The 20,411-nt window shown below is 36.6% G+C and overlaps 1 protein-coding gene across 1 annotated transcript in view; it reads right to left on the reverse strand.

Annotated features, from left to right (window-relative positions):
- Positions 1–657: 657 nt before the first annotated feature.
- KIF6 (kinesin family member 6) overlaps positions 658–20,411 on the reverse strand; it is a 150,720-nt gene continuing 130,966 nt past the window's right edge. Inside the window, 6 exon segments of the mRNA XM_066316033.1 lie at positions 658–1,945; positions 4,604–4,710; positions 6,694–6,783; positions 13,706–13,794; positions 15,253–15,388; positions 16,388–16,469. Coding sequence (XP_066172130.1) covers positions 1,869–1,945; positions 4,604–4,710; positions 6,694–6,783; positions 13,706–13,794; positions 15,253–15,388; positions 16,388–16,469 — 581 coding nt within the window. The 3' untranslated portion in view covers positions 658–1,868.

Below are 20,411 nucleotides of genomic sequence, written 5' to 3' on the forward strand. Positions count from 1 at the left end.
ATTTACAATAGTGTAAAAAAGGGCTAGGGAATTTTGAAACAGAAGAGCAAGGAATTATTTTCTCTCTCTGAGTGACATGTGTGGCAAACTGAGAGCAGAACATTGAATTATCAAGTAGTAGCAGCATCATGTAACTTATGCAAAGGTAGCACTGAGATTCTTCTTTTAACCAGTTACTTAAAGCTATTGGAAATGCTTCAGTGTCAAAAGGAAGGAGATGTTGGATCAGTGATTCTCTTTCAGCCACCTTCAAATAAATTCACCACAACAGGTATTTCACTGGAAACAAAAAAAGACAGATGCTTGACCCAGCAACATTTTGGAACTTGTGGCTCTTCTGCAGCTAGTAGTGTTGAATGGAAGCAGGAATGTGGCCCTGCTCTCCTCAACAGAGCCGTATGAACAATAATATAGTGCCTATTTAATACAGTGTTTATACATAACAGAGTGAGAAGAAGAAAAATAATGACAGACAGATAAAAATTCTGGAAGAAGGACATTTTAATATAATCTCCAACAATGCAGATATATAAAAGGGAGAAGGTCTGTGGATTTTTCCACTCCTGACCAAGTCCTTGAACTCTTCTCAAAGCAAGAGTGAATCTGACTTTTATCTCAGTTTGCACATCCTAAATTCTACTAAACCTAAAGTTTATATGGTATTTGTGTTGATTTTTACAGAAAATTAAAATGCAAAAAAAGGTACAACTTCAATATTTTAAATTGATTGCATATTAGTAGTTAATTTGACAAACATATCTTCTGTAGGTTTGAACACAACAATTCATCACATACCTCTGTATAATTATGAATTTGACAAAGAATTAAGTATCAGCATGTATATAAAGAAATACACATCCTGGAGAATACGTGTCTTCTGCCAACATATTGTTTTATTTTTATGTGAACAACCCATATGCTTCTAAATACATGACTATAAGATTATCACTAGTATGAAAAGTGACAGCTTCAATATGGTAGTATGTATAGCTCAGAGAAATAGATGGTACTTTGCATTACATTTTTTATTTTAATTTGATGTGTAAAACAAATTGTTTCATAACTGCATATTATGTGATAAAATAGTACCAAGTCAATAGTGAAATTACATTGTATGTAAGATATAAATGCATTTAAATTTTCACATCTCGTTGGGTTTCAGAAGTATTGGCCTTGTTCTCTTTAAAGCCTATTAAGCATAGTTGTCTTTTCTGAAACCTGTAAATTCTGGGAGAGTGTGCATTTTACACAACATTTAATCCATTCTGCACAACATTTCATCCATTCAAATAAAAATAAAACAGTTGGGAAAATTTGAGCTCTTGAATTACTTTCTCAAATACATTTGTTTTTATATTACAATGCAATCTCAATATTCTAATGATCTGATATGAAAATTGTTATTCTTTGAGGAGGAAAAAATCTCAAATGAAATTTTATGGAATTTTGTATCCCAGATAACTACTGTTATTGAATGGATATCTCTTGATGTTTAATAGGTATAATTAATAAAGCCTTATGCAAATTAATGCAAAAAACCCCTATCAGTAGTAATAAGCCTTTCCCAGATTAAAGATGTATAAGAGCATTAATACATTAGATAATTTTAACATTTAAAAGTGTACAATGAATTCTCATAAACAAACATGTTTGGCAAACTCCTGATTAGTTGCTTTAGTTTTGTTAATCATAATGCAAGGTGAAGATACTGAGTGCAAGTACTCAAATATCTATTGTTAAAGAAACAGATTTTGCTGTAAAAGGGAGTTTATATAACTTTACCAATTAAACCTGTACATCTGAAGTACTTACTTGTACCTGTTTCTAAACAGAAGAGGAAAATAAAGAATAAAGATCTTTCACTGTTTCTAAAAGGAAATAGTGGACTGTGACAAGAATTTCATTTGTTCCCCAAGCCTGAAAGGAGACAAAGAAATACATTAGACTACATTTCATGTTGCATTGTCATTTTAAAAACAAACTTCAGAAACATAAAGCAGAAGAAAAAAAGAAAAAATCATTTCATTTAAATCTTTTAAGACACAAAAATAATTCATCTACTCTTCTGCATTTTCATTTCTCTACCCCAACACTGAACATGGCATCGAAAGCATGTTTGCCGAGTAGCCCTTGTCTAAAAAGCTTTCCAGTGTAGTCATTACAATGCTCTAGCAATCCCAGCAAGGCCCTGTGAATGTACCTGCTTTAATTCCACTCTGTTTAGAAAGCAAATGGTAATAACCTACAGTCCCTGAGGTAATCTTTACTAAGACCTCTCATTCCCACCCCTGCATTACTGTCACTAAGGATATTGAGCATTCCCATGCTTTTTATTTATGAAACTTATTATCCACTCTGTTGGCTTCTGCACACATTTCTTTTTCTTCTTTTTTTGTTCCCCTCTAATGTATAGTAGGGCCCTCAAATTGCTTCTAAGTTACTAATATGACAGTTTGCAAGGGGCAGGATCAATAAAGGAAAGAGCAGTAAGGATGTTGACAGTTTTTAAGCCCAGCAGACTTTGGCTTGGCTGACCTCATGCTTCCTCATGTTTCTTGCAGGGCACTGGGTGTGTTATAGTCATGCAGAGAGCGAATACATTTGCATGCAAATGTAGAACATCTCTGTTGATGGAGTTTGGTAAGGGAGCAACAGAGCACTGAACTGGGACACAGCAAACTTAGATTCTGTGTGAAAGTGTCTGACTCAGCTTAATGGCTCTGGGCAAATAATTTCTCGAGACTACCTTCTTCCAGTCTTCCTCTCTACCTAACTCTACATCTGAAAGCTTTTCTTTGTGGGGGCAGGAAATGGGGACATCATAGCCTCCATCTCTGTCCCCTAACACAAAAGCATCTAGTTCTCCTTCATCTTGCTAAATTAGAATTTACAAACTTTATTTGCTCAATGGTTCCTGCTATTGGTGGCTTCATCCCTTCAATTTGGAAGGCTTTTCCCTTTCCTTACAAGGAAGAAAAGCCTTCTTTTATCTGCTAGGTTGATTCCAAATCCTTCTCAGAACTTGCTTGCTGAGCTGTCTCCTGCCTATGACACATCAGATCCCTACATGATTGTTCAACAGACATAGCCTCTTTACTTTTTTATTCTCCTGCTTATGCTTAGCAATTTGTTGAGTCATCCCTGCACTGTCAGGATGATCAAATGCTATTCCATTTCCTTTTCATCTACATTCAGCCGCTTATCTTGTCTAACTGAACTTCTGAATAATTTTAAGACTGTCCTTTGTTCTGCAAGAATACCTTTTATGACTTGGGGTCTAAATAGTTGTCAATGTTGATAATGTCTAGTCCCTTCTGAAAATGATGGATGATGCTAGCTGATAGCCACTGGCTGAAAACAATCAGGATGGAAAGGGCATTTGAGAGAGACATTCTTGATGTGGTGTGATTGAGGAGATGACCATAGGGTAGGATGTGCTCCTGTTAATTACATTACGTCACAGATTGAGTCAGATTTGGACCTTCTGAAATGTTTGTTGTAACACATTTATCTCTAACCTTCTTCTGATGAGCTGCCTATAAATCCAGCCTAATTTCATTTGCAAAAGAAACCTGACAACAGCTTTTCTAAATAAAGACAAAAGGGATCCCAAAGCCTAAGTGTGCTCAGTGTTTGCTTTGGATGAGTGTAGGGAGGCTGTTTTTTCAGCCAGTGTGTGTTTACCTGGCAGTTTTCTGATAAGCAGTGTGATACCAAAGCCCCACTTTGTGGCAGTGCTAACACCATCTGCCAGGTGGAGATAGCCTGTTGAAAAATGCTGTCATCAGCACTGAAGTGCTGATGGAAAGTTATTGCTTCAGTAACCACTAACATGCTCATATTCTGCCTAATTGGTTGCTGCCACTAAAAACTACTATTCAGGAAAAAGAAAAAGCACAGGTCATTTTTCTTTATCATGATAAATTACTTTTAGGCTACCTTGCAGTGCTGCTGTTGTTTATTTATTGCTTTCTGCTTCCTGCCAATTTTACTTATCTACACTTTGGAGTGAACTTTATTACCTTCCTATGATTGCTCTGGGTACCTGATTTGATGATAAATACTCTTAGAAATTTTTATTAGACCCTGACACAGTGAAATACTTGTTAAGGACATACTCTTTGCTAGGCACAGTGGGCCAGTCTGCCTCCGGAGGTAGGGGTACAGTGCAACCATTTGAGTAATGTTTATTTGGTTTCAACCGTTACAACTAAAATTGTACCAGACAAAAACCAGGACAGATAGTTTAAAGAAAATCTATACAGAAAAATTTGAATCATCAAGAAACCACATTCAAATGCACTTGCTTAAGGGTAAAATAATATATTGTGCAGGTCGCACAGCCATGCATGTCCCAGACATTCACTGATGGTGGCTTAGTAAAACAGAGAGCCTTCACAGTTTTGCGCTGCAGCATTGAGCTACTTAAGAAATACATGTGAAGAACCTCAAGTGTTTTGAACGGCTGAGAACATAATGTAATATAACAGAAGCCAGAATCAGTTCTCACTTGCGTCAGTATAATGTGGACTAAAACTGTTTTGGCTTTAAAATGCTGTACTGGAGATTTTGGTTTGGCTTCCTATTTTTTGGCAGGATTTACCTTTCTTTTGCAGGATGTTCTGTCTTGCTTTAATGAAAGCTAGGATGTCAGCATCAGCCTGGCTGTCTCCAGTCAGAGGAATAGATGTACTTGAACTTGGTGGGGTCCTGAAATAATAAAGTATGCTTGTAGACTCAAGTGAGTAAGAAGGTTAATTTTTCTGTCACCCCCTTTTCTAACCATGAAGGATTTTGCTCTTTAGATGTATTGTTAGATATGGCACAGTTTAGCAGAGAACTGACCTCAGAACTTCTTAATGGTCTTATGTAGGCTCCTAAGATTACCCATTATCTCTTTAGTGTGGGAAGGCTATTTGCTTATCAGCTACGGACCTCTCACAAAGGGTTAAAAATACTGTAGTGGTGAGTCAAAGACTTAATTCCAAGTGGAAAAGCTTAATGTAGTGGGTTTACCAAGGAAATTACGGATGGGACTATGCCATGTGTTTGCTTGCCTCAGGCTGCTATACATCCAAACAGACCAATTGAATGTTTGCCTACAGTGGGGGAATTAAGTTTTCATACATACACAGAAGTAAACAATCATGTGGCACTCAGGACATCCCCTGACAGACACAAATCCTTTGTGCTGCCAAGTCTCCAGTCCCAGCTGAACTCTTGTACCTATGCTGTTAAATCATTGACTTATGACTGCTTTTGACAGATCCTCTGGTGGGGTAAGATGGTGTAATATAATGAAGCTGTTCTAATCAGCTGAGAAAGCTAAGAATTTCCACCTGCATTTTCAACCTTAATTAAAGATTAAGCACCAATTGGGACATGAGAAATACAGTGATAAAATTTACTATTTACTATTTACTTGTCCTATTTACACAGGACAAGTGGAACTGAAGGCAAAACCTTTTTTTTACATATCATACCTCTCTAATTATAGTTATTTTCTCTGTTCCTTAGTGACTTCGGCAGTAGGTGGTTTGTGTGATTGACTTATAATGCAGTCTAATATACTTGTCTCTGTGCTACTAATTAAGATATCAGTTGCTGAATCAGTGAACTGCAATGGAAGAACAAAGAAGAAATTACTCTGAACTTAAAACTCCCCTATTTTTATGTAATTTACAAGGTGATCACAGAATACCAATAAGGGACTATTCTTGATTGATTTTCAGTTATTTAGTGACAATATAAAAAATAAAAACTCACAGTATATTGAGAAGGTACTGTCTAAATCCCATTTTAGCTTCTATTTTTCTTCTGCTTTTCTTAAACCCAAGTGCATTTTAAACATTAGGTTTTGGGGGATAAAATTTGCCACGATTTTTTTCTGCTCTAGAAATGGATTGTTTTGGAAAATGAAAGAAAAAATCCTTGTGCTTTCTTCTTACTAATGCAGTAGGAAAAATAGTAACTTGACCATATTTTCCTAAGGGCATTAATAGCTAGAGCTGTTGAGCACAAAAAGAATATAACTTCTGGAAGTAGAGTAGCTTGGCATAATGTTGCAGTGGGAGAAAAGAACGTGGAAATAAACACACTAGAAAAAATAGAGAGGCTCAAAACCCTCAAAACCAGTTCTGTTAACCTGCTGAGCTAATTTTCACAAAGCAGTACCTTTTTTGAGAAAACATGACATATAACCTTTGCCAAACCTAAAACTGTTGTAATTTTATTTTAATAGAATAATTTGTGGGAGGGAGATTAAAAATATTTTAAAGACAAAATCACAAGTACAAAAAACACCTCTGCCTAGTTCCTGCATTCTAAAATTCTGCAATACATACAAACTCTGACTTCTCTTACTCTCAAGTGGTTTTTTTTACTCTTTCAGACTCCCTTTCTCTGAGAAGGTTGGGAAGACACATTCATGAATATTCATAAACTTATAGAGAAAAAGGCCTCAGGCCAAACACGAAACCACCTTTGTAATACTGATGATGCAGCAGATAGTTGTAAAGCTTTGTGGCAGCCTATAGCTAGTTTGAAAGTTGTAGGAAAATCTGCAACTAAAAATAATATTTATTTTTATATTTCAAGGAGATTGTTTTTAAATAAAGTGATGGGAGATTGTGAAGGCATTATATTATTTTCTACTTTGCTTTTTCCTCTGAGTAGCCAAAGTATAGTTCTTACCTTGTTTTTAAAGTTGGGTTACCAAGAGTGATTGAGTTGTTTTTCACAGCTGGATCTTCATACAGGCTGCCTCTACTGGTGTCTGAAGAACTGGAATGGAAAATGAAGTAATGAAGAAAAATGAAAGAAAAAAAAAAAGAATATAGCCCTTCTGTAGGCAATATTAATACATACACTAATTACCTACAAAGAAGGTGTTTTTCAAGATTTTAAAATATCTATATATAACACTTTTTTAGAAGTGTTTTTTAGAAGATTTTTAGTTTAATCCATATGATGATTATGTTTATGTAGAGAATGTGGCTATGAAATAATGACAAATAACTTCTTAAAAAATATGCTTTTAGTGTTTTCCTTCTAAGGCACACTTGTAAAGCCCTTTGATATATCCGATGTACAGTTTGTAATGGTATATTTAGTTCCTAAACTGACTATTAGCCAAGAGAAGCCTTTGCTTATTTTCCATTCTTTCTTCAGTCAAGCAAAATTATTACCAAAATCAGTGACAGACTGGATAAAAACCCAGTGAAGTCTTTGGGATGGGGCTTGTTGATGATAGCCAAATATATTGCAAACAGCTGCTGTGCATTCCTGCCTCTGCAGATATCATTATCAAGTAAGCTCACTGTTAGGGAGGCAGTTTTCCACCACTGGATCTCTAGGGGACTCTGCTTTTCCTGGGGGTTGCATATACTGCCAGATCTGGTACCAATCTCAGAGTGGAAAAAGTAAATTACTCAGTGTAAGGATTTTTCCAGTAGATGGCAGGATTGGCAAGTTTTTGTTTTTCTAACTCTGCAGTAGTTAGTTCGTTGTTGGCTGATGAGTTGATATTTCTGGCAGAGAACTTGAAAAGGGAAAAAAATTTATTACTAAAATTTTACTGTATTACACTGTGCCAGGTTCAGTTTTGCAGAAGATATTGTGCCCAGGAGTATAAGTCATTTTCAGTTGAACAGCTCCAGGTTTGCTGAATTATTCTCTTTAACTCCTTGAGTCTCAGACCGTACACACCTGCCTAATTCAACTAAAGGAGTATCGTATTTAATGTTAATAATATTCTGTACTTTATCACACCTACATATTACAAGACCTGGAAAGGATGTGCGACATTATTACCTACTATGTGGTTTAACAATATCTGGGAACCTCATATCATCATTCTGCTTTAGGATTTCCTGAACATTTTTTCCACTGATTTGGCAGTTCTTGAAAACAAAGTGCTTTAGTGTTTTAAATACAGTTTTCTTAAAGGCCTCTGTGTCTGTGCCCTGAGATACTGAGGCATCCAAGTCACATAACCACAGTTTAATAAATCACTACACATCAACTGAACCATAGCAACCATCCCTGACTCTATTCTTAGCCTACAACAAACATAAAGTAATGTGACTTAATGTGGTTCTTTTTCATTGCTTTCTTTTCATTGAAATAAGTGTCTTTGCTTTCTCTTTGCCATGCACAAAATGTATAATTTTACAAATACTGTGAGTCAGCTGAGGTATTTTATTTTTAAGTTCTAGTAGTTTATATATTTGAACTACTTTTTTCCATTTAAATAAAAAAAATATTACCCAAAATTGTTAAATCCCTACTTGAAAGGAAATTTAGATTCAGACTGATTTAAAAAACCCTATATACTACAGTAATGGCATGGCTGGAACTCTAGGGATGTCACTTTCATTCCTGGACCCGAGGACAGTATGGCAAAACTTGCCTTGGGGTGCTCTGGGAGAATTTCTCTGTCTGGGAGAATATGGAAAGCAATATTAAAAACCCCACTTAGACTGAGTGAGATGATGCCCAGAATCAGGAAATTAACATTACTGTGCTTAGAGATGGACCTTAACCTCCTATCCTGTGCCTGTGGGGTTGCAAGCAGATATTCTTATTGTGGAATGCAAACTGTTCTTCTGCAAGTTAAGGAAATCTATAAGGAAGTTTATTTTTAAAATGACTTAAAGTTCTGCTTCCACATAAGAGGTAAACAATTAGTGTACTAATCTAAGAAATGAGTCCGTCAGTTTGGCACAACCCAAATCTGTCCCTTTTATATCCTAAAGACTTCTCTAATTCCTAGGCTAGAGGGATGGTCTGTATGGGGATAACTTGCATCCTTCATACTGAAGCTCTCATAATGGCATTGCAAGATAAATTGAATCATAAGGAGACGAAAGAGTGTAATTTTGCTGTGCAGTGGTTTGTATGCCCAGATACAACTTGTTTCTAAGCCTATTCTTAGAAGTCAGGACACTTCTTACTCATCCAAGTGTTAGATCTGTTCTAGTAACATAAAAAATTGAGAAATGTTCTAGTAATGCTCTAGATTTAATGGAAAGTCCTTATGCCAGCATGGGGTGGGGATAATGATACCCCTCTCTGTGTGATCAGCATGAAGGACTGGACATCTCAGGATGCTCCAACAAAGCCAAACAAAACCATGCCTGACACACTTCAGTGTGATCAAAGTCTTCTTCAAGCAAGGGGTTGATCCAGAGATCTCTAGAGGTGCCATTCAACATTTCTGTAATGTGCAAACAGGCATTCCTGGATCATATTTTGTATTTGGGTGGACATACAAGGTAGGTAAGTCATGTCTCTTTGTCTATTGCCTAAACTTTAATCTCTAACATTATTCAGCTTGTTTTGACAGTGTATAATTCCCATTTTCATTCTGAATCTATCTGATTTTTCCTTGAGTTGGATTTAAGAAATCTCCAAGATTGTCTCCTGACAACTTCAGTAAAAATCCTACTTTTTCTGCATATTAAAGGTAGTCTGTCAACTTTATATGCCTGTTTGTTTTTATAACCTAGTACCTGAAGCATCACCCAGTGGATAACTTTATTTTTTGGGGGGGCTGGGGGGAGAGAGTCCTCTGTTGGGGGTATATTTCTCAGTCAGGCATGGAGCAGTGGTCATAGAGATGAATAGGGTTGCAGCAGCGTTTCCCTTGCTGCAGGAACCCAAGGACCAGAGACAACTGATCCATGGACTGATCAGCTCCATCAAGTACACAGGGTAGAAGAGCTGCAGAGATGATGCATGTCATGGTTTGAGTACTTAATTTTCCAGCTGAAAAATAATGGAAATTCAGGTAGATTAAAATGACAAGTAAAAATTTGAAGGTGTGCAACCTCTGTCATGTTAAGAAAACCTCAGCTGTAGTTGTTCAATTATCCTGAGCTTTGGACATGAGGGGAACAGATGTTCAGTGTACAGACAAGAAAGATTCAAGCTGCTTAAAACCGGAGTATTTTAGTAGTAGGATACAAAATTAAACTTGGTCTAACTTGCAAATTCATAGATTAATTATTTCAGTTGTTACCAAAGAATGTGAAAACCTTTGAAATGTCACTAATTGATGATGTTATTCCCAGATTATGTTTTTATCATTATGTAACACTGCAGAAAATTGGCAGGAATAAAAAATGATTGGACAGAAAATGCTGTAGAATATGTAAACATTGACCTTGTTTCACACATTAATATAGGGAGTAACTGTTGCAATCCAGGACAATAATTGTTAAAAAAATTCATCAGACAACACGAAGAGTTATTTCAAAATGTCTCCAAGGGAATTTAAACTGCCAGGAAGATTTTGAATAAGAAACAGACCAGACAAGGAGTCTGAGGTCGAACATATTGTGGGGCTTGCTGGAATAGGACAAATGAGATGCAGTAAAAGGAAATGAGTGAGGTTGAGAAAGATTTGACAGAGATAAAAAGGAATGCATTCCTTCTGAGAGGAGGAGAAAAATCCAAACTTTTTATAAGATTTGAATAACTATCTAACATTTATATAATTCAAAGGGAATACAAGAACTGTTCAACACTACTGAAACTAAATGTTCAGTGAGAGAAGCAATTTGAATAGACAAGGAGCTGATAAATTCCTTAAATGAAAGCCTTCGTGGGAGAGACTGTATAAGGAAGAACAAAGGGCAGTGCTTGAATTCTGAATGTGTGGAGCACACATGGAGTGCTGAGCATGACACGCATTTTCAGACTTCTTGCAGACTTGACAGGAATCCATTAAGAGACGTAAACATATATACAGTATGAGTTGTATGAGTTGCAGGTAGCACCATATGCTTTCAGACCTCACTGACTGAGGCAGAAATGGTCACTATTCAACTCTCTTATTAACACAGACTAATTTTGACACTTCAACAATTCAGCCATTTCTTCAATGAAAAAAGGAGACATATCTGGCCATGAATCAAGTGCCTTTTAGGTGTGTGTGTCTTTCTTAAGCCTCAAAAGGATTACCAGCCTCCCTTCTCTGTTATTTTAGTTATAAATTAACTTAGCATAAAATAAAAATCAAGCCTTCCCAAAGCTTAATTTTCTCCGGAAACATGACTAAGGTGTGTCAAACAATAACAATCCACAGAAAACATGCACTAGGAAGGAGATCAAAACACTTTGTTCAAACACATATATGGATTAGGAATATATCTGTCTTTTGCACGCTGAGTTATATAATTTATTATTTCTATCTGGAAGATTGTATTTACATCCATTCCCATTCGGGAGTTTGTCTGAATGGTTTTACTGAATGCTTTGTCAACAGCAGTCTTAGAGTTTAGCCTACTAAGTTTTAGATCTTACATCTATTGAACACATCTGTTAACAGAATTCCATTTTGGGATACAGGTTTTATTTACACCACATTATATCAAACATAATTTGTGTCAGGTTTTGCTTTGGCGGCTGGTTATTCTGCTGGGTGAAGATAGCAATATCATTCCAAAGAAAGAGAGGGTTCATTTTTAGGCAGGTTAGAAAAAAAAAAAAGCCATTTTTGTCTCAGGACTTTGTGAAAGTGCCTGTAGCCTGGACTCATTCTACACAATTATGGGAAGTGGTAAGTAAAGTTTCTGTGTCAGCTGGGGCCAAGGAAATCCTTGGGAAAGAAATATTCTACTATTTTATTCTTTTAAAGTCTGTGAAATTTGAAACTGTTATTCTAAAATGTTATTGACTCGGGTACAGGAAAAAGTAAATTTTCATGCACAGTGGGATATTAAGCCTATAGCTCCTGCATCAGAAAAAGCAGAAATAGTGTTTCTACTTCCATATACATGCCACTGGAAATGTACCTGAGTAAAATATGTTTAAACAGCCTAACATAAAATAAGGAAGGAAAGAGTGCTTGACTTTTAAAGATTATTGCAAGAATATTGATAGAGATGGGAAAAAACTACATTCATCCCAACTCCCTCTGCAGTTTTAGTTCCAGAAGACAAATATTCTGTGTCTGTGATATTTATGCAAGGATCATCCAGTCAGCCTCAGTCAATATGCCCATTACTTAGACACAGAGAAACTGTTAACTGCAAAGAACATCTGCTTTTTTGCAGTACAGGACTCTGAAGTAAGCTTGGCAGCTGAAAGCAACCATGCGCCTGTCCCAGTTCTAGTCAAAGTGCCAGATGGACTTTTCTTAGACTTATCCTCCAGTAATAAACATGAATAGTAAAGGTGTTTGATAGAAAAGCTTAAAAAACCACAAAGAAACCAGTTATGCAATTTTGTTTCTGACATAGGGTAGGGATAGAAGGATTCAACTCTGCTGAAGGCCAGTCCCTCATTGCACTGGAAAGTGCCTGGGCATTACCATCTGTCCTTTTCAGTTCTAGAATTTTTAATTAGAACGCAAAAGGTATTGCTCTCCTGAGCAATGCATCAGCACACCAACTGAAATTTGTTGTTCCCAAGATCAGTGGGACAGAGAGGTTGTGCAAGAGGTGCTTAGTTCAAAGGACAGGACGAAGTTAAAGGGAGTGACAGTCATGGATTGCTGGAGCTAATTTGGCTGGATTTGTGCTAAGCTAGAGCAAAAATGCTCTCATGTTCTGTTCCATCAGCTTTTCTCTGGGACAAGAAACCTTCAGTGTGAGACCAGAAATGAACAGCACAGATTAGACCTAAAACCTGGCAACCATTTGCAAAGCGATTAATGCCTAAGTCTTGAGAGGACACAGAATAAGAACCAAAGCAAAGTAGAGAAGACTAGAGTTGGTTTTCATCAGTTTGAGAGATCTGAAAATGTCTTCTCAGAAAACTTTAGAGGACTATGTCTATCATTTTCTTTACTGATTATGGAGCATTTACAGAGATACATGAGAGTGTAAAATAAAACTTAGAAGCTATTTTACAGTTTTAAGAAAATTCAGTATTCATTATTTAATGGCATGTAAGAGATACCATGTTTGCTGAAAAGCAGGAAACATCATTTATGCAGATTACTGTCATAAAAATGTAGGCAAAGCCACTCATCAGAGAAATGTTAATTGCATAATGAGAAGGAGGAGAGAGAGGCAGAAAAAGAGAGCCAGAGAAAGGTGGAGAGGGAAATAGGAAGAGGGTGGGAGAAAGGAAGAAGGAAGGGGAGAGAACACCTCCATTTGTTGTCCTTGAGTATGGAAACCTGCACAGTCAGATATGTGGTTTCTTGCACTCTACTTTCCCTGATGGTTATGAAAAACCTATTACTGCAGATTTAATAACCAAGATGATTACATTTTTCTCCTGTAGATGACACATCAACATCTTACAATATCAAATATAATATCATTGTTGAATAATATGTTGCATAAATGTAGTATAAATGGCATTTTTCAGTAGCAAGTCTATCTAAGATTTATATAAAATAATTTTTGTTTTTTTGGTTTGAAGTCCCCTGCATACATTCCAAAGGAGATATAGTCTCATCATACAGCAAAACTGACTGGTAATAGACTTGCCTTTCTTAGCTGTCATGGGACCCCTAGAAAAAAGGTTTCCAAGTTTCCAAGACCAACAGGTCAAAAGAACTAAGGTCCTACGTTCAACAGGACTTCCAAATAACTGAATGTTAAAATTTCATTTTCTCAACAGTCATTTCTGTTGTAACTGAAAATACAGCGTTTCAGTGTGATATTTGCAAAAGCATTCTGGACAACTGCACTTTGACTAAAACTGCATTTTTTTCCATGTAAGGAAAAGAGAAAAATAAATAATTTACCTGTTACGTGATAGATGCTGTGAGGATCTGATAAACTGTGGATAAACAGTGGCAATATTTGGTGAGGTAACCATCTCTGGCTTTTCCTGCTGGGAAAAACAAAATTGAAAAAAACCAGAATTATGAGGATGGGATTTTTATAAAGTGTTTCATATTGGCCTATAAATTTCAGCAATAACAAGGTAAGCAATGGCTCATTCAGAAAACACAGAGCCTGAGTCACACAGTATTTTCTCCACTTACACAAACTCTTCTGAACAAAAATATTTAGATTGGCTCAAGTATTTTTAAGCTCAAGTTACAGGTTTTTAAAATGTAACAGCCTATGTTCACTGATTTCAGTTTCTTAGGGAATTCAGGATGTGTAAGATCTAAGAAATCAATCCCAATTACATTTTCCAGTTTTCTAATCTTCTACTGATGAATCATGAGAGGTTGAATCCTGGAACTCTCCTGTTAAGGGATAGAGAAACATGTGCTGCAGTGGATTCAAGAATATTACTTGCAGTATTTTGAATTGCCAAAATATTTAGACGGGAGGGTGACTAAAACGTCATCCTCTTTGCCACCAGTATGGTTAGGGATTTTAACTGGAAAAGTATTTGGTAATGCTAACTTGCTGTTAAGCTACTTAGGTGGCACTGTATGAATAACTAAGCTCCCCATGATAAGTTTTCTATTTATTTCAGGCTGTTTTCTTAAAAATATCGTTTATACTCATGAGAATTAGACAAAATATAGGATAAAACTTTCTTTGTACAACTTTTTCTCAAGGCGTAAATCTTCTCTTCCAGTTAATAATAAATGATATGGGGTGGACCGCACTCAGCATTCTTTTTCATGAGGCTGATGTAGGTTTCATGACACAAAGCTTTGTTGTGAATTGCTATGTCACTACTTGCAAGTAATTAAAAAAGTGTCAGAAGGGGAGCACAAGAAAGCTAGGTTGTTTCAGTAGAGTGTAGTTTTCAGACTGACTGTGTTATGAACTTCTAATACACTGGTTAAAATGACAGCTCTTTAGCTCATTTTTACACAAGTCATTGCATTAGAGCACTCTGTGCTTAAACACTGGTGGACTTCAGCTAGAGAGTGAGGAAACACACTGTGATGGGAGCTGCTGGGAGCCTAGGGAAGCTGAAGTGGCTACTGGAGTCTTTGTGAGCAAAGGGAGCTAAAAAGTAACCACATTTGCTGAAAAAACCCTGATGAAATCATAGTTTTGCTAGCAGTAAAGAGATTATATTTTGCAATTTGACACTGTTCTTTCAGGGTTGTTGGCATTTTGGGCCCATTCTTCTCTATCAACAAAGTTGCTTGGGAGAACATCGAAACAGAAAATAGAGCAGGGAAAAATGGGTTTGATTTTTTTTTAGCTTCACACAAGTGTAGTTCACATTACCTTTGTCCAACTTACACTGACGTGAGCACAGGCAAACCAGACCCTTCATACTCCCTTCTATCTAGTCAATTAACTACTTCTTTAAGAAATTAGTGAAGATGTTATATTTACATGAAAATGCAAGAAATACAATATTATTTCATACCTGGAATTTTTTTGCCTCTTCAGACCACCAGACTTCAAAATCTTTTTGCAGCTTCATCTTCACTTTTTCCATAAGAAGCTGCAGGTGCTCAATCTCTACTTTCAGCCCTTTGAAGCGACCGTACACTGCTTTATAGCTAATATGAGAAGAAGAAAATGTATGACAAATTTTCCAACATGTATCTGAACAAAGGTTAATCCTATCTAGAACAGCTAGAGATTTAATCTATAAAATAATGTATAGTAAGCAGAGTGGCAGAGGACACAGCTGGTAGAAGGAAACATGTCATATTTTATAAAAGCTTCACAGGACAGTAAGTGCAAGAAACTTATTCCAACAACTTTTTATTTCATAAGGAAGTTAGTGAAATTCAGGTATATTCATTAACAGTTAAAATACAGGTTCAATATATATTCATTAACAGTTAAAATACAGGTTCAAATTATTTCTTTTGAATTCTCATCATGTTACCATTAATAAATAACTGGTATCTTGGATTCAGATAGCAGCTGAGACTGGTTCTCCTGTCAGATGGATGCTTCATTACCCTCTTGGCTTTTAGACACTTGGAGATTTACCAGGAGTATGAAAAATCCAGAAGTTTCCTCAGAGACTGTGAATAACATAAATGCTAGCAAAATACTTCATAGTGATATCTTTGTATCTATTTTTTTTTTTTTATCCTCCTGGCTACAGTGACAGCAGAACAAGGATCAGTTAACCAATGTGTATTCTGCATATTATTTACACTTAGTGAGTCTGTATAACCTAAAGGTTTTCCTTAGGTCAAGAAAGGCAGAACTTTTCTGAATCAACCCAAAAGGCTCACAATACATTTGAATTCCAGCAAGAAGTTGCAAACACTAATCCTCTGGGAGGACATTAAGCTGTTTTTATTTATTTTTAACCTTTAGCTCAAGCATAAATTTTCCTTTCTCATCTACTGTGGCATCTGACAGACAAACCAACAGCATATACACAAATTTAAAAACTATTAGTGAACCACAGAGCTGATATTTTTAAAATGTCAGAGAAAACCCTGAGGGTAGCTGTGTGTGCAGAATTGTAATTGGAATATACTATCAGTGTAATTTATCTTCTGAAGGATGGCAGAAATCTGAGGCAGAAGTAATACCTTTTTTTTTCTTCTTCAATTTGCATTCGAAGATTCTCTTCTACTGGATCAAACGTTAGTTCTTCAGAGGGATTTGAAACAGCTATAGGATAAATGATCAGATTTAAGCAATGACTATATGGTGTCCAAAGAAGTAACTTCTAATTAAAATAAAAACTAGCTTTTAAGAGGTAGTTAATGAAATGAGAGTCATTAACCATTTCTCTCTTCTGGTAATGCTTCTTCAAATTTCTTATTTAGGCCTTACTTAGTAGAGGACATAGTCAATAACTAGTTTTGAATCAAATTGCTTACAATTAGGTTTTTGTCATCATTAAAGACTGGAAAATTAATTTTGGATATAAATAAAAGCAGGTTAAACATTCATATTTTGCATAAAACACTATCCATTGCATTCAACCACTTTTTGCAATTATTTTGGCAACTACAACAAGACCAGAAACTGTTGCAAAAAGAAGATGCAGCAGTAGCTCTTGAAAGACAGGTTAACTTTGGAAAACAATAAATTCAGATAATTAGTATAAATAAGGAAGATATCCTGAAACTATGTGAGAAAATTTTCAAGGTAAAGAAGAGCCAAGGAAATACCTTAAGAGTAGCCTAAGTTAGCCTAAGAAAGCAGCTTATGATTTCCCTATCCTGTTCTGAGAGATGGTAAAACAGTCTTTCCATCATAGTTTATATGTTCAGTGGTGAAAGGAAATGTAAAGTTACCTACTAATGCTACAACAGTTACTGTTTCTGAGATGGATGAGAAGAGTTTTAGGTTCCCAAGAAAATATTTTTGACCTTTTTAACTCAAGAAAAAAGAAAAAACCCAAAAGACTTGCTGTACAATACATGCAGGTTTCCACCCAAACTCTTATTTCTGCCAAGAAAATATATTCTATGTCAGTCAATCACAAGGCCTGAGGAGTGCACCCTCTCTTCAAGGAGAGGAATTCTGTCTGGAACAAGAGGGCAGCAATAACTCCTCTCTGCCTGTCAGCACACCAGCTGAAACCATTAATCTTTTGTAGTTGCACCCTATAGCTTAATATAGATGAAGTTGAAAAGCATTTTATTTCATTACTTAGCTCAAGCATGTTAATATAGGCAGTCAAGGTGGACAAAGCCCACGCACAGGTCTCATTTCACACATTGAAAGGCCTTGCTGCATGTGATTACAAAGAAGGATAGGGTCAATATGTTTGTGGTGGGCAGGGTACCTTTAAAAGCTAAAAATACAAACTGCTTGAAATGTTAAAGTGAACAAACAAGATAGGAGGTGGAGGAGATGCTTAAACAGTGACATTGTGTAACAAGTTATACTTGAACATAACAGGATAATAAAAAGGTCATCATAACCATGCCAGAACCTTTAAGGAAAGGAGCAAACCTTTCCACAATTATAAGGGGTGAGGATTTTTTGATTTGTCACACTTCATCCCCAAGAGAAGGCATAATGTGGGAAAGCACAGAGCTACAGATGGAACCTGTGGGGAGACACTCCTTGCAGAGCTCCTGAGGCTTCATGCTTTTCTGAACTTCACGAACACACAGCAGCCAGGCTTGAGGGACATGTGCTCTTGTGGAACAAACTGAAATGATTTAGGGAGTTACTGGCTCCCAAGTGAGCCATGCTCACAGACCATGTGAGAATCCTTATTATGTTTCCATGAATATTCCAGCCAGACTTAGGGTGAGCCAATTTCAGGTTAAAGGGGACTTTAACTGAGCACACTGAAGAGCATTTGTCCTATATGCACATCTGTGCAAATCTGTAACCGTATCTGAATTCAGGAGGCAGCAGCTATAGCCCCTTATAAAGAAGGGAAAAAATATAGGGTGGAAGAGTGCAAGATCTTAAAATATTAATGCTGTTTCTGAAGTGAGGACTTCCCTACATGAAAATATCACTGAATTCTGCTAGTTATTACAGAGTGATACAAGCCAGAGTATAGCCTTCCTTCCTTGGTTTATTAGGACATCTAGTACTTGGAAAAATGTTTTTATATTAGCTCTGAAAGGTCAGCCAAACTTAAGTCAAAATTTTGTCACTTGTATATAAAACCAGCAAAAGAATGGGTGTTCTTCTCTGATTACATGCAGTAGAAGGAATTATTTGGTTGCATGTTACCTTCAGAAAAAATAATAAAGCCTTTTGTATGAGATGGAAACCTCTATCATAAAAGGGCTCAGCATCCTCATCCATGAATACAAGCCTGCCCATTATCCCTTGCTGGTGATGAAAGGCAGAAGCACAGCTGTAGACAAGGTGAGCATCACAGTTTTGTGAACGGAAAGAGATGAGTACACTGCAAGCCGGTGTGGCCCCAGCAGCAGATATAGCATCAGATAAGTGGCTAAAACTTACACATCCCTGTGCACATCACTGAGCTTGGGTCACAAAAGCAGAAGAGATCTGATCACAGTGTCAGGTGAAGTCCAGTAGTAAGTCAAGTCCAGGGCACGCCTGTTGGGGCACTGCTTTATAAATTCTCCAGTGTCTTTTCCCAAGCTGTTGCAAGGTCCATTTCAGTTTCTGGTCCTGCCTGCTCATGGCAGCAATGTGTTTGTGAACCGAATAACATTCTGCTCCAAAGACTAGGCCTTTGGAATACATATACTCTAATATACACAAAGGATCATGGTTCTTTCCTGATGTTCCAAGCAAAAAAGACATCTAAGTCTGGTGGACTGTATTTCAACACTTCTGTTTCCTGCTACTTCTGCTTTCTCCTCATTCCCTGCTGCTTCTGTTCTCCCCTCTCCTCCTCTTAACCTTTCCTGATGAATCCCTGCAGTGGCCTCTTTCTGCCCCTGGGCTTCTGCTGCCTCACACCCCTCTCCTCTTACCAGTCCAGGCAATTTCAGCTACAGTTGAAGAAAGGAAGCTAAGGCAGAAGTTACTGGCTCACTGTATCCCATATCTAATGTTAGCATTCTTCAGTACATAAGCTCAGTAATTTTAAAATAGTGTTAGAGGGACACTGAATGAATAGACTGTAAAACATAAAAATTCCCGTGATATTTACTTACAAATTTAATTTAGATACCTAAGAAAAAAATGCTTTCTTTTGGTTACAGGTTTCTTTTCTCTAAAGAGTTTCTTTTTATTGTATATATCTGCCTTCCCATGCAGAAACAGAAAATATATATTAACCACACACATACAAATTACATGTAGATTATGAAGCACTGAAAAATCACGACATCAGCTTTTCACACATACATGAAAAATGTTGTAATACATTAAAAGATGCAGTAGAGATGCTACTGCTAAAATATTAACTATAAGATATCATTTCTACAACTGCACAGAACTCAAAGTGGTATCTGCTTTGTTCAGTCAGGGTTTACTTTTAATTCACTGATTGACAGTTTGTCATATGAAACTCAGCTGTACAGTTTAGCTCTATGCTTTTAGTGCATCAGCTGAGATGATTTCATTCAGTTGGAGTGTAATACCACATGCACTTTTCATGCCCCACTGACTTCTCCTGGGCAACAAATGCAGTTGCTGCAATTTAATCCTGGATAATGCAGCCCCAGGTTTCAGGGGTGTGGGGAGGTATGACATGCATGTTTAGGAAAACATTGGCTCTGTGCATACTAGGGGTTTCTGCTGGCATCCAGTTCTGTACAACAGAACCATTTTGGCAGCAGTCAGCAATGTACTGATAAGGAGTATTAGTTTATTTACATTAACATAACTACACATAGAGCCGAGTGAACAAAAATTTATGAATCCTAAATCATGAAGACTTTTTAAAGAATACTGAGTCACAAAATGTAAAGAAGAGACTGACAGTGGAAATAGCTAGCAAATTTTATGCTTACTTTCATGCTGTTTTTGCTTCATCTTCATATACAACCCATTTGGTGAAGTGAGCACAGGATACAATTGATACTAGCTACCCGCATAGAGATAAAGATGAGCTCTGCATGAGTTAACAGTTCATATGATGAAGGTTTGTAATTTTTGGTGCCTTTTTTTTCTCATAAAGGAGATTGTAAGAGACATTTTAAGATATAATTATTT

This window comes from Sylvia atricapilla, chromosome 3 (genome assembly GCF_009819655.1).
Source record: "Sylvia atricapilla isolate bSylAtr1 chromosome 3, bSylAtr1.pri, whole genome shotgun sequence".
Taxonomy (NCBI): Eukaryota; Metazoa; Chordata; class Aves; order Passeriformes; family Sylviidae; genus Sylvia; species Sylvia atricapilla.